General features: G+C 44.6%; 1 protein-coding gene across 5 annotated transcripts in view; it reads left to right on the forward strand.

The window, feature by feature from the left end:
* Positions 1-15,545, forward strand: part of LOC147427025 (K(+) efflux antiporter 2, chloroplastic-like) — a 179,392-nt gene that overhangs the window by 111,336 nt on the left and 52,511 nt on the right. For all 5 annotated transcript variants that reach the window (XM_086499269.1, XM_086499267.1, XM_086499268.1 and 2 more), the window contains exon 12: positions 7,535-7,744. In XM_086499269.1, the coding sequence (XP_086355395.1) occupies positions 7,535-7,744 (210 nt within the window). The remainder of the gene's footprint in view (positions 1-7,534; positions 7,745-15,545) is intronic.

Consider the following 15,545-nt stretch of genomic DNA (forward strand, 5'->3'; position numbering starts at 1 on the left):
GTTGCCGTTGCCGTTGTTGCTGCCCCACTGCACCTGAGTGCGAGCTTACCACATTAGCAGAGAGGGGTGCAAGGGGGAGAGGGCGGGAGTGGAGAGAGAGCGCGAGGGGGGCTAGGCAAGAGGGAGCACGAGGGGGAGAGGGCGGGAGTGTAGAGAGGGCGTGAGGGGGGTTGGGCAAGAAAGAGCGCGAGGGCGGGGGGGGTTGCACAGAGAGAGAGAGAGAGAGAGAGAGAGAGAGAGAGAGAGAGAGAGAGAGAGAGAGAGAGAGAGAGAGAGAGAGAGAGAGAGAGAGAGAGAGAAATGTAATATTAACGTCTTCAAAAGGCCAAAATGACCTATGAGACCAAAAGGTTACATGGGTGAATCTAATACCAGGTCTGGGTACAAAAAGTACAAAGAATTGAAAAGAAAATAGTGGGTAGGGGTGGGGTGAAAGCTGATACAAAGGGAAGACAAAGGGTGAGCTGATATAATGGAGCTCTTTGACTGTCGAGGCATCATATACATATACAACAATATCCGGGACGGCTCCTATGTCGTGCCAGTATGGTCTGGATCGTCTGTCGTAGTCTGTGTCAATATCAAGAGGGCCCTCTCATCCGTGCGTGAGGGGACCGCCCCAAGTCTATCACCCGATCAAGCAGTATGCCTTTGGTACCTCTGGTGTTGTTTTGCTGTGGGGGCTGCTCGAACTCCTCTGTCTGTGACTGAAAGAAAATTGTGATCTTCCACTGTCGTTGGATCTCTCTCATTGTGCCCGTCTTCCAGAGGTCCTCTCTGTGTTTGCGAATCTCCAGTAAGTATAATCCGAGGCATCTCTAATCCTAAAATCTCATGAGTATAGAAAGTGGCCCAAAACCCTCTCTGAATAGACAGTGAAAGCGGCCTCGTATCTCATAGTATATTGGGCAGTGACAGATGTAATGTAGTTCTGTCTTTGGCTCTATTTGACACATCTGACAAATCCTGGACTCAACGGGTACTTCTCTAAATCTGCCTGTCTTGATCTCTAGCTGATGTGAGGATGTGCGTATTTGACCAATAGCACATCGTATTCTGTGGGATCGTGGTCTGATCACAAAACCATCCTCCGTGAGTTGGAGAAGATGCTCTCTATAGAAAGTCATCTTCGTACCTAGCTCATGTGTGGGTTGTATCCATGTCCTCTTCGTATCCAACTGAATCAAATCCTGTCTGTTGAGCCTGGTAATCTCTGCTCTTGTGAGGGGGATGGACGGTGCATCCAGAGAGTAGTGAAATGGGGGTAGCCGGTCCATACTAAAGCCATATAACTAAAACCAAGATGCCATCTCTGCATACCAACATGATCTATCTCCTTGTAATGCCAGCTGTTGCGAAGATTCTAGTCCTCATCGACCATATCTGTCTCTAGGGAGAGCTCAAGTGCTATGCATGAATGAAACTGATCGAGTGAGCGCCTCCACTACCAATGGAGGAGCAGCGAGCTCCGCCCTAACAATGTCATGTGGTACCGAGGCCTTGGCCCTAATCATCCACGAAATCATAGACACCAATGGCTTCTCCATACATCTCCTCCCGTCGGTACCGCTCTGCTATGATGATCAACTGGGGGGCCCCATATCTCCACTCTGTACAACATGGCCGAAGTGACCTAAGCGTCAAAGAGCCAAATCTTTATCGGAAGTTCCTGGAACTGAACCTGCGAATATATCCTCTCAAGTTTCCCCAATGCTGCATAGGCTTTGGTCAATCGCGTATCTAGTGCACGCCTCATGGAAAATACTTCAGCACTGAAAACCGCCCCAAGATCAGTGTATGTATCTGCATATTCCATAGTCTCTCGACCATATGTAAAAGTGGGGGCGAACCTCCTTATCCACTACGCCGTGGTGTTAAACACCATTACCTTGGTCTTACCAAGGTTCACAGACAATCCACTGTCCTGTGCAAATACATGCAATGCATCCAAATGACGCTGCATCCCTTCTGGAGAATCGGAGATCAGCACAATATCATCAGCATATAATAGCAACGAAATTCATGTCCGTGCAAGCTGAGCACCTCTATCACCCTCTGTATGTACATAATCTGAAAACTCATCTACATATATCCCAAAGAGAATCGGAGATAGGGGGCAACCCTGCTTCACCCCAATGGTGGAGTGAACCATGTCGGACATGCCGTGAGTAGTGCGTACCTGTCCTACGAGTGTCCTGTATAAAGCTAAGATCCCCCATATCAGCTCTGTGGGCACTGTCACGATTGTGACTATGTTAACAACAATACATCTACTCCTAGTTGCAGATACGCGAAGTGCCATGCCAAGGAGGACCCCTGCGCTTGGATGGTCACACCCCTTCACCCAAAGGACGTGTCTCTTCGCCAAAAGCCACACTCCTTCGACGACTGGTCACAGCCCTTCACTCTACGGGTGCGACCCTTCGCCCAAGGGTTGCAGCTCTTCGCCGAAAGGATGGGTCTTTACGTCTAAAGTCATGTCTCTTCACCAAGAGACGTGTCTTTTCATTTATGTCTCTTCGTCTCCTATATAAGGAGCCCTTGTATCACACATTCAATCAATCAAACACAGAGTCTTCTAAGTTTTGTCTTGAGTACAGTTCAGTTTCTTAAGTCTTAATCATGAGTTGACGTACTTAATTAAGGATTAGTACCTAGAATCCTCACAGTGGTATCAAAGCAAATTTTTTCCCGGGCCTTTGGACTTGGCGTCTACTTAGCCTCACCGTTGCCAACCCTACCCACAACCCTCACCTAGTGTGTTGTATGGCCGCAGAGGAAAGATGGTGTACTTCTACTACGCGTATGAGGTAACTTAAATTTATTATGTTCCAATTCTATACATAAAGGATACAGGACAGAACATAGATGTGTGTGCGTGGCGTACCCGGAGAACCTTGCGTACCCTTCATCGGATTGCACTCCTTCCCATCCATGTGTTAGCCCCTCTTCATGTGAAAGGACAACACCTATTCGCGAGAGGGCACCAAGGAAGGCACCCCTTCACTGATGCAGCACCCCTTCGCGAGAGGGCCCCCTTCCTTCCCCCAAATCGCTGGCTGCTGAAAATTCCCAAGCGGCAGAATTTCTTATGCTGCACTTTATCAAATGCTGGGCAGTGATGAAACGTTGCGTTGCTGAAATCCTTAAACGCTGGTCTTTTTCACCAAACGACAGCAAATTTCAGCCAGGCTGGTCTTTTATTCTACGCTGGTAGGCAATCAAATTCAGCACAAGGTTTTTTTTAAACTTACCCAGCCAAGCAAGCGATTTAAGTTGGCCGCCCAAGACCCAAATTTTTAACCCCATGTGAAAACACCTATATTTAAAAAAAAAACTCCCATGTGAAAGCCCCTTTTCACTTAAACCCTTCAATTAAAACTTACTAAAAAAAAAGCGAAGAACTTAGCAGGATAGGTAGCGAGAGTTTCCAGATTTTCCACCTTGCCCCCCACTAGTTCCTCCTCTCACACTCGTCCTCTCCTCCGTGCGCCATCGGCACCGTATCCATGGCAAACGTTGAATTCAAAGTGGACATTCCCTAAGTTTCATACAAAGAGGAGATTCCGGACAGCGTTCTCGCGGAAATTCCTACTACACCGAAGTCATAATTATTCTGGATACTCCAAAACCGGAAGTTATTGAGATTCCCGATTTGTCATAACCGGACGTGATAATTATTTCTGATTCCTCGACTCCAGAGCGTGAACTTTTTCCTCCCAGAACCGGTTCCCAACCCAGAACTTGCACTTGTTCGAGTTCCTTTTGAGGCGTAACCATGCCAAATTCCCAGGATGGAGGTAGTCAATCTGACGATGCCCTTACTCTTATCAAGGAGCAAATGGCCACACTCTCCATAAGCCTTGCATCACTTCACACTCGCTTGGATGAGATACACACGGAAAACACTTCTCGAAGTCGACCTGTTGCTTCTCGGACTACACATGTTGATTCGACACCTTCCGAAGCTTCAGTGGACGAACCAAATGAACCTGATCCAACTGAAGAGGTAGACAATCGCGAACTTCAATTACTTTACAAAATTTTTAATGCTGCACAAAAGAAGAAGCTTGATGTTAAATTGCCGGAACCATACACTGGTCGCCGCGACAAGCGTGTGCTGGACCAATGGCTGTTCAAAATGGAGATTTACTTATCGAACACAGACTTGGTTGAGAGTAAAAAAGTTGCACTTGCTAGTTCTCTGCTCAAGGACACAACATTTCTTTGGTGGCAACGACGGGTTGCTGATGGTAAACACACACCTTCTTGGGATAAATTTCGGCGTGCTATTCGCAAGGCGTTCGAACCTTCCAATGCAGATTTTCATGCCCGGTCCTCTCTTCGCCGCCTGAGCCAGACAGGTTCCTTGGCCGCGTACATCACAGAGTTCCAAAGACTAACTCTCGAGATAGAGACCCTTAGTCCCTCTGATAAACTTCACAGCTTTATCGATGGACTCGAACCAAACCTGAAGGACGATGTACACAAATACAACCCAACCACCTTGGATGCTGCAACTGCCTATGTGGAGCGTCTTGGCGATAATGGACGCCCTACACGGAATTTTCTCCCTGGTATTAGATCTTCACATAGCGCTCGCTTTTTACAGCGCGATCGCAGAGACAGCTATAGCCAAAGTCATCAACATCAGTCTCAGTTCAGACAGCAAGCAACACAACCTTATTCAACTTCAAGGTTCTATTCTCAAGATCGACAATCTGAAAGCAGATCTTCTTCACATGTTCCTCCACTTGATCGTGGTAAAGGACGTGATTTTTCTCAAGATCGGCATTCCAATACTCAGCAAGGCTCTTCGTCAAATGAATCTGCGACTTCAAAGAAGGAAGGATTATGTACAATTTGCAGTGGTTATCATAGATGGTATCAATGTCCAAAGAGACCAAATCCGTCTAATTTGAAAAGAAATTCCAACGCGGAAACATCATCGAACTCTGAACAACTAGATTCTGCTAAGGATAAAGGAAAATCTATGATCAATACGATTCGTGTCTCAGAGGATACGACTATTCTTATGAAGCATGCTCAGTGCAATTCTTCAGTTTTGGAGCCTCTCTCAAAGCAAGTTTTGAGCCTTCTTGGAACACTCAATGGTCACTCCATCAACATTTTGGTGGACAGCGGATGCTCGAATAATATTGTCAGCACTCAAATAGTTCAATAGCTTGGCTTACCAACTGAGAAGACATCTCACTTATATGATGTGGAATTAGCAGATGGATCAATTTTGACTTGTGATCAAACAGTTCGACAGTTGCAGTTCGAGATTCAAACTTATGCAGATCAACTGGATTTTGAAGTCATGCCTTTATCTTATTACGACATGATTCTTGGTCGGCATTGGTTATTCCAATATGATTCAGCAATTAGCTTTCGAGGACATACTATCAATTTGTTCAAAGATGGACGTGAATTGACTTTACACGGGCTTTCTCATGTGGAAAGAGTGATTCAAGCCTCACGTGTACAAGTCAACCAGCATGGTACAGTGGATTATGAAGAGAATATGATTTTCGATGCAGAAGCAGACATTATTATTGATGAATTTTTGAATTCATTAAATTCTCCTAATTCAATTGATGAAGACAAAGATGATTTCAAGCAAGAAGTTTTTCCAAGTGATACTTCGTTACCAGACAAAGATAAGGACATAGTTGCAGATTCTGAGTCTGAAGACGACTATGCTTTCTTTGATTCTTTACTGGATGATGATATGCCAATTACAAGTCATGAAGTTACAGTTCCAGAAGATGATTCTGAAGAATTTTGGGATTCGTTATTGGAAGATGATTACAGTCTCAAGCCAAAATCCTCTCCAGAGATTACTAAAGTTGAAGTCACCCCATCTGAAGAGTACCTTGAGAAGATTTCCTCTTCCCCAAATATTTCGCAGTTACTGGAAGATTTTGAACCAGAAATCTTAGATCATAGGAAGGATTTTGAAGATCAACCTCTTGTTGCAGTCAACGTGATTAAACCAGATTCCTCTAAAAAGTCTTTGAACAATGCAATGATATGGGACTTAGCAGTCAAAGAAAAAAGGTTTCGCAAGAAGCAAAGGTTCAAGACAAAGGTTTCAGATAACTCAAAGATTGAAGATTTTCGAAGATTCAATGCTTTTCGAGAGTTCTATCAATATCTGAAGTTATTTCTTTGACACGGGCTCTCATTTTAAATGGGAGGGAATGTCACGATTGTGACTATGTTAACAACAATACATCTACTCCTAGTTGCAGATACGCGAAGTGCCATGCCAAGGAGGACCCCTGTGCTTGGATGGTCACATCCCTTCACCCATAGGAAGTGTCTCTTCGCCAAAAGCTACACTCCTTCGACGACTGGTCACACCCCTTCTCTCTACGGGTGCGACCCTTCGCCCAATGGTTGCAGCTCTTCGCCGAAAGGATGTGTCTTTACGGTTAAAGTCATGTCTCTTCACCAAGAGACGTGTCTTTTCATTTATGTCTCTTCGTCTCCTATATAAGGAGCCCTTGTATCACACATTCAATCAATCAAACACAGAGTCTTCTAAGTCTTGTCTCGAGTACAGTTCAGTTTCTTAAGTCTTAATCATGAGTTTAAGTACTTAATTAAGGATTAGTACCTAGAATCCTCACAGGCACTCCCATGTCTTGCAATCTACGTATGAGTCTGGCTCGTGGCACTGTATGAAAGGCTTTCCGGAAATCCACAAAGCTACAATATATCCTTCTGCCATGGTGTCTACCCTCCTTAATAATGGCTCTGAGTGTCAAAATCTGGTTAAGAGTGGAGAAACCTATCTTGAACCTTGCATGTCCTGCTGCCCGTATGCCCTCTCTCTCTCTCTCTCTCTCTCTCTCTCTCTCTCTCTCTCTCTCTCTCTCTCTCTCTCAACCCATCCATTTAACTCATGCTCAAGAATTGATGCATATAGCCTAGCTAGAGTGTGACCAACCATGATGGTTCGGTAATTCCCAGGAAGCATAGGATCTCCCGACTTGAAGATAGGCACAATAGTGGACATACTCCAAGTCTCAGGGAAACCCTCATACATGGCTCTATTAAACATCATAGCAAGAGGCTTTGCAAGCATATCTGTGGCATGGATAAAGTGCTCTGCTACCAAACCATCATGATCCTGTGCTCTTCCTGTCTTCATCTTGTGAATGGGTTTCCTTACCCTCTCAGCAGTAAAGAAAGTACATGTTTCTGGGCATGCCTCTGGAGGGTCAGGCAAAGGTGGCTGCCCCGATGCTGTATAGAGAGAGAGAGAGAGAGAGAGAGAGAGAGAGAGAGAGAGAGAGAGAGCTATATTTTGGTCTGCACATGTTTGGTTACATGATGTCAAATGAAAATTCTTCTTTTAAATTCTCTTTATGTATATCTTGGTTTTACATGTTCATGTTAATCAAGGGGTTATTTAGATCCTTTGTTAGGGTAAAAAATAAGAATTATTTGGTTTCATGAGATTTTGCATTCACTATTTTTTTGGTTCTTGAAATATATTCCATAATGCTCATTGTTTGTGCAGGTTGGCATGGCCATTGATCCTAAACTTTTTATCTCGAAGTTCCCAATCATCATTGGAGCATTGAGCTTGTTGATTATTGGCAAGACAGCTTTGGTAGTGTCTGTGGGTCGCCTTTTCGGGCTTTCAAGTGTGGCTGCTGTTAGAGCAGGTCTCTTACTTGCTCCTGGCGGGGAGTTTGCTTTTGTAGCTTTTGGTGAAGCTGTGAATCAGGTAGCTTTTTATGATGCCACTCAATGATATCTATAGTAAACAGTTTGTGAATGAGTTTAAAGGGTTCTTGCAAATTAATCAGATGGCGTGTCCACAAAGAATCTCTCTCTCTCTCTCTCTCTCTCTCTCTCTCTCTCTCTCTCTCTCTCTCTCTGTGCACGCTTTAGTCCATCTGCGCACCAGCCCGCCATGGGCGCTGCCTCCTCGCCATGACCACCTGACAGCTACTCTCTCTCTCTCTCTCTCTCTCTCTCTCTCTCTCTCAAATGCATGAATGAAACAATTAATCTCCGCACATCTAGGAGCGGGCTTTCGGTCCGGTCATCACCAACATGCACCATGGCACCTATGAAGGGAGCATCTCCGAAAGCAAAAACAGGTACAAACCCGGGTACAGGTAAAGAAACAGGTGGAAACACGATCACGTGTTCAATGCAGGACATTTGGGGGTTTCTCACATCCCTGCAAAACACAATCATGAAGTAAAGCGAGGAGATTAAAACTCTTGCATTACAAAATCAAGATTTGGAACATAAACTTCATATTCAGGACATGCGGCTCATTCGACAAGACGAACAGATACAAGAACTGCAAGAAGCTTTCACTAAACAAACACTCACGACACAGGATGCTCTGACCACACATGATGAGAAAATTGCTCACATATGTGAAAGACCACAGAATGTATCCGGAACTGTGGTTTCTTGGGCAAACATGGTGAGAAGCGGGCAACCCAACCAGATTGCTACGCATATGGGTGATGAAATGTATGCCAATGAGGAGGATAAAGAGAACAAAGAGTACAACGAGCAAGAGAAGAGGAAAATGAATATAGTAATTCGGGGTATCCCCGAATCTGACACGGAAAAGGTTCTCACCTTGAACACGGACATCACGGACTTGATTTCAACAAAGTTTGGCATGCATGATGTAGTAGTATATGGGGCACACAGAGTCGGCAAGAAGAAGCCCGATACCAACTGAGCAATCGTATGCACACTACTGGATGCACGTAAGAGAACTATAATTCTCGATAACGCCCACATTTACCTACAGGGGAGCACCCTCTACATTAGTAAAGATAGAACACCTAGTAAACAACAAGCAAGGAGGGAAGCTTATGAAGCATGCACTAAAAAGAAAGAACCCTCAGCCGAGGAAAAAGCAGAAGAAAAATGACGAGACGGGACCCATGGGACCACGAAATTACAAGTGACAAGCTGGAACTACGGAGGTTTTCCATGGCATAAAGGGGAAGGCCTTACAGAAGTTTTGCCTCAAGCAGATGTACTTTTCTTGTTGGAAACGTGGGAGCACGAGACCTGTAGAATCCCACACATCGAAGGATATGTAACACAATCTTTATGGATGCCATGTACAAAAATGAGAGGTCAAGGAGGGGTTGCAGTGACATACAGAGAAGAGCTCCAAAAAGTGATCACCGTATGCAAAAAGGATGCTCATAAACGGTACATATGGATTAAAATTGCAACAGGGGGCAAACCCGTGTTCATCGCAGGGTGCTATATCCCACACAGGGAATCACCATTTTATGGTGCTTTCAACATTGAGAAAAACAACCCATTTGAGGATTTGTATGCAAGCATTAATCAATATACACAGGAAGGAATGGTTATGCTTATTGGAGATATGAATGCCCGGATAGCACATGCCCAAATGCAAATGGTCGATTTCATGACAACACCGGAAACGGAGCATAAGAATGATGCAATAGATCCCATATGGAAACGATGCTCAAGAGATCCAATGACAAACCCGCAAGGCGTGGCTCTGCTTAGTATGATGACCTCACTGCAACTCCTAGCCTTAAACGGAGCACAAAGATTTGCTAATTCAGGGGAATGTACATGCTATACAGCCAATAAGGGCATGAGTGCTATTGATTATGTATTGGTTTCCTATGAGGCGTCCCACATAGTGCATAATCTTGCTATTGGAAACAGATCACCAAGCTCAGACCACACACCAATACATGTATGGCTGCACATACTTGCTCGAATTGAGGAAAAACAGCCCCAACCCCGATCATGGACATATAAGATGCAAATAGATAAGAAGCAAGCATATGCAACATGCCTAGACAGGAAACTTGCTCAAGAATGTATGCCATCTAACATTGAAAACACCTGGCAAATTTTCAAACATGCATTATGCGAAGCAGTAGAGGAAACAATGGGGAAAACATACAGAAAAGGGAAGAGCAGGAAAGGGTTACCACACAACCCCTGGTTCGATGAGGAATGCAAAAATGCAAAGAAACAGTTGCAGCTAACACCCCAAACAGCCAATGCATGGGTAGATTTAGCAAAGATCTACAATACTCTCAAGCGAAGGAAGAGAAGAGAATATGAGTTGCACACTGAAACACAGGCCATAGCGAATTTCAAAAAGAACCCCAAGGGGGAATGGCTGAGAATGAAAGGAAAGCGGTAGGACACTATCGGAGACATAAGTCCAGAAGACATGTATGCATATGTGGAACAATTGTATGTACATGAAGACGCACAGGGGATGCCAGATATGCGCCATGAAATTCCAATAAAAGAGCCTTTCGATTTCACAACGGTGACCAAAGGCATACAAAAATTAGCCAATGGTAAAGCACCCGATACGCTACACTTCAATTCCGAAATGCTCAAATGGTCAGGCAACATTGCACGGGAATGGATACATGGATTAATTAATAAGGCAATCACACAAGGGCTGCCAGCAGACTGGCAAAGAAATTGGATAAAAGCACTTTTCAAAAAAGGGGATGTAAATCAGCCCACTAATTACCGAACCATCACGGTTGGATCATGTATGTCTAAACTTGTGGGGAGTGTTCTAGAACAAGCCATAAGCTCATGGGCAGAAACAAATGGTAAGCGCGCAATAGGACAAGCAGGTTTTAGACCCAAGCATAGTACGATTGACCACCTTATTTCACTCAGGGTCTTAATGGAAGAGAGCCGGCTAAAAGGGAAAACCTTGTACTGTTGTTTTGTTGATTTCACAAAAGCATTCGACACGGTCCCGAGAATTGGCCTATGGCAAAGAATGGAAAGTATCGGGGTACCACTCCATCTCAGAATTGCAGTGGCACATCTTTACCAAAGAGTTCTATGCCAGCTGAAAACACATGCAGGTATGTCCAAGGAATTCTCAAGCAACATGGGAGTTAAACAAGGATGCCCTTTATCCCCAACTCTCTTCGGGCTATGCATAGACCAGATTGAGGGCTTCATACCCCAGGCACTCGCAGAAGAACCAGATGGACCGGCCATCGGAATGCTCACACTTCTGCTACTCATATATGCAGATGATGTTGCTCTTTTTGCACATGATATAGTATCTCTTCAAAAATTGGTAGATGCCATGCATACCTTTTGTGAAAACACGGGGCTCTCAATCAATGTAAACAAGACAAAGTTTATGCTAGCGAGGACTCAAAAAAGACAGGAAATTCAACCAACTCTCATGTACCAAGGGAAGCAAATTGAAAGAGTAGACAACTTTATGTACTTGGGAAGGGAATGGATATACCATCTAATTATGCTTGGGGACAATGCGCACGAAATAGAATTGATGTGGGGCATGCCAAATATTACCAACTTGAAAACATGTATACACAAAAAGTCATCAAGAGATGGGAAATTAAAGCAATTATATATGAGACGTGTGTAGTACAGGCCATCCTATACGGAGTAGAAATTTGGGGAGCTAGTATCTCAGCCCACCCATGGAATGAGATTGAAAAGATACAAAAGAAGTTCCTATGTAGACATCTGGGAGTCAAAAAAACTACACCGTATTCAGTGTTGCTTTTGGAAACAGGCAAAAGACCCCTCGAAATGAAAGCCCTGCAAAGAATGTTTACATACATTATGAAAGTTAAACTGATGCCCTCCACTCGAATCCCCCACATAGCATGGAAGGCCGGATGTGCACTACAAAAGACTAAGAAAAGTAAATTCTTAACATCGAGTCTTATCCAAGACATAAGGAAGTGGTTTGCAAAATGGGATGTAGAGGCATATGTGGACATGCCCATTGTCAAGGGGGAAGAAGGGGAATGTATGCTGAATTTTGAAATAGCACTACTTGAATGCCTTCACAATAAATGGCGAACGACCACACATCGGTCCAAGTTCGAATATTATTGCAAACATGTCAACACAAAATACTGGGAGCTCTACAACACAAGCAAGCAGGAAGCCCAAGTACACATCCAAACGCCTATGCCCCATATGGCAAGAAAAGCCATAACTCTGATGCGTACAAGATCACACTTGCTTAAGATAGAAACAGGCGGCTGGCTGAAAATTGATGCTCAGAAAAGAATATGCACATCATGTACTATGCGAGCCCTTGAAGATGAAGCACATGTGACGTTAGAATGCCCAGCATACGCACATATTCGAGCTGATTTTCAGCAGCTCATACACGGATGCCATACTCTCGCCGAGTTGCTCTCAAAAACGGACCCCTCCCCTACAGCTCTCGGGACATATCTTGCCCGCATACTAGAACACCACAAAACACTCACAGAAGACACAAAAAAGTCACACGAGTAACACACCCTCGAAAGAGGAGAATGTCTAAAAGGTCCCATGGGTCATTTTGGCCCCCCGTGGACGTGAATATCAAATCAAATCAAATCAAATTGCTCCCTTTCTTTGTCAGGTTGAAGAAAATTTTGGGGGATGGCTAAGAAATTTCTGAATTTTGGAAAATCTGGAAACTCAGAATTTCAGCTGCAGAAATTGCAGGAGAGTTCAGAAATCTCAGAATTTTAGTTCAGCCGCAGAAATTTCAGAAATTTTAGAGTTCAGGTGCAGAAATTGCGGTTCAGAAATTTCGGAAAGTGCAGAGATTGTGGATAGGTGTGGAATGCACATGTATGGATGATGTGGAGATTGTAAACAAATGTGGATATGACCATGTATACCTAACGTGGAACCACATATTCACCTAGTGTGCATGTCTCTCTCTCATGGACTTTCTCCCTCTCCCTCTCAAACGTGAAGAAGCAAAATGGCAAGGACAACCCTCTGGAGGATGCCATTCAAATATGCAAAGAAGAAATGATGCCATTCAAATATGCAAAGAAGAAATGTGGGAGACTATTAACAAGATTCATTCCGACCTCCTAGGCACCAAAAAGATACTCGAAGAACGCGTGTTGGTCCAAGAAAGCACGATAAGCACACTTGAGAATAGGGTGACGGCCCAAGTTGAGGAGATAGTGTTATCCAAGAAGGAGCTTGTAGAGATGCAACCACGACACACACTTGAAGAGGGAGGGCTTCAACCCTCAGTAGTTGACAAACTCAACACAATTAAAGAACAAATGCGGGCCATCAAAGAAGGGGAGAAGCAGCACAATGAAATGACGACTTCGTGGGTGGACGTTACTACAAAAGACCTAGCAGAAAGCAGATGAGGGTGAGAAATGGATCAAGATTGCCAAGAAAGGAAAAGGCAAGGAGACAAACCCACTCCCACCATCATTAACTTGACACTAGAAGAGGAATAAAGGAGGCGTGTGCGTGCCTTACATGTGAAGATTTGTGGCCTCATAGACAAAGATAATGTTGATGAAGAGGGAAACGAACTCATGACCATGATGGGGGTTAATGAGCCGACACATACGAGAGCTTGGAGAGTGGGCAATAAGAAAAGTGGAAGCAATGGGGAAACCTCAAAGGAAAGGGCACTTATCTTACGTTTTTCCTCCATGGAAGTGAAGGACTTTTTGAAGAAGACCAACTCTTAAGAAGACGGGCATCTTTCTTGGAGATGACCTCACGATCTCGCAGGTTGCTCACATGTAGGAGGTAATGCGTGATATAAGAGCGGCAAGGAGAAAAGATAAGATTTCTTTTTATCGAGATGGAAGGGTGGTGATATTGGAGCGACACTCCGCATAACGGTGCAAGACCTATGGGACCACACTAAAGATGGCAGCATGGAATCGTAATGGGTCACTTCTTCTTGATGTAGGGGCATTTGAGGATATCTTTACGGGTAGACACATCGTCGTTTACTTAGAGACACACTGGGCACCGTGACAGCTTATGCCACATGTGACTGGATGTAAGTGGAAGACAACTTGTCGAGCAGAGACAAGATCAGAGCACAGGGGCAGAGGGTCAGGAGGAGGAGTTCTATTCAAAGAGGAGCTATAGCCGCTTGTGCACGTTGTTTGGAGAGATGCTTAGGCCAGATACATGTGGGTCAGATTGAGGGCTGAGACAGACAGATTCTTGTACATTGCTATCTGTTACTCCCCCCCCCGGCGACACATCAGTGTTGCCGCACCTTGAGGACAATTCCCTTTCTTTGTATTAGATGAGGACATATGGGAATTTTCCAAAGATGGTGACATTATTCTCTTGAGGGACTTTAATGCTTGCACGAGAAATTGTCAAGACAACTTTTTATGATACCTTAGATGAGATACTAAGAGAGCTAGATATCAGTGATATGGGGCTTGATAGACACTCACAAGATGAGGAGTACACTGAGTACGGGAGATATCTGATGGAGATGGGGGCCTCACATGGATTGGCCATACTTAATGGCCTAGAACAATTTCATGCAGCAATCGGTTTTACTTGCTTCACACACATGCATGGGGCCTTGACACAACTGAGCTTCCATCCCTTGCATTCAAGATTTCACAGTTGGACCCAAACCAATGGGTGTAGCAGTGGATCATACTCTCTTGACACTTTCAGTTTCCTTTCAGTACAATACAACTCAAATGTCGGTCGGGAGGACACATATCTGTTATACATTTACACCAGAGTGACTCCATTTATACAAAGATCTATGGTCATCTATGTACAACATCCAAGCTAGGTCTCTCAATGGAGGAGATCACCACTTTGTTGACCGAGACATTGCATGCAGCAGCAGCAAAGGCATACCCACACACTTGGCGTGAGCAAAGACGCAGTCTTGGGAGCATGCCTCAAAACACTTGGTGTGACGAAGAATGTAGAGAGATGAGAGGTAAGCTTCAATGGAATAGTCTCCTAAGGGTCATCAATCATAGAAAGTCTCGGATAGCCTTCCGACGCCTTGTGCGACGGAAGAAGCGAGTGTTACTCAGGAGAGGCATGGCGTCTGTTTCATGAGCACTCTCCTCCTTCAGTGATTACTTCCTCTGATGTGTGGGGTCAGTATGCAACATCCATATATACTCTCCTTGGACAAACACCCCTTCCAGATCCTCCTAAGCCATGGAGGATGTGTTCGTAGGTTCAGTTCCAGGAACCTCGAACAAAACTCTAGCTCTCTGATACCTTGATAGCTTCAAGTTTCAACTATGCTCTATGGGGTTGAGATTTGGGGACCCTCTATGGGTCAGGATGGGTGGAGAGTCATGGAGAGGCCCTTGGTATCTATGGTTTGCCAATTGATTAGAGCCAAGGCATTAGTGCGACATGAGATCATTAGAGTGGAGTTAGCAGCCCCTCCTATGGAGATAGAGGCGCTCGCCGCTTACGAGATAAGTCTTCTTCATGCACAGCCCGTGGGATACAACTAGAGACAGATATGCCAAATTAGCCCTGGAGTCCTCTAGACAGTTAGCGTCACAGGGGACACATCATGTTGGCATGCACGAATGTCAGCATAGTTCCAGATACATGGCCTCACCATGGACACCGCCGTTTTCGTACTCCCTTTATGCACCATCACTGCCTCTTTACTAGACTTATTCGTCAGGACCTGACCCAATTAGACACGAGAAGGACATGGATGGAGCCGGCACATGAGTTGGGCACGAAGA

The sequence above is a fragment of the Adiantum capillus-veneris genome, chromosome 24 (genome assembly GCF_014529385.1).
Source record: "Adiantum capillus-veneris isolate H3 chromosome 24, ASM1452938v2, whole genome shotgun sequence".
Lineage (NCBI taxonomy): Eukaryota > Viridiplantae > Streptophyta > Polypodiopsida > Polypodiales > Pteridaceae > Adiantum > Adiantum capillus-veneris.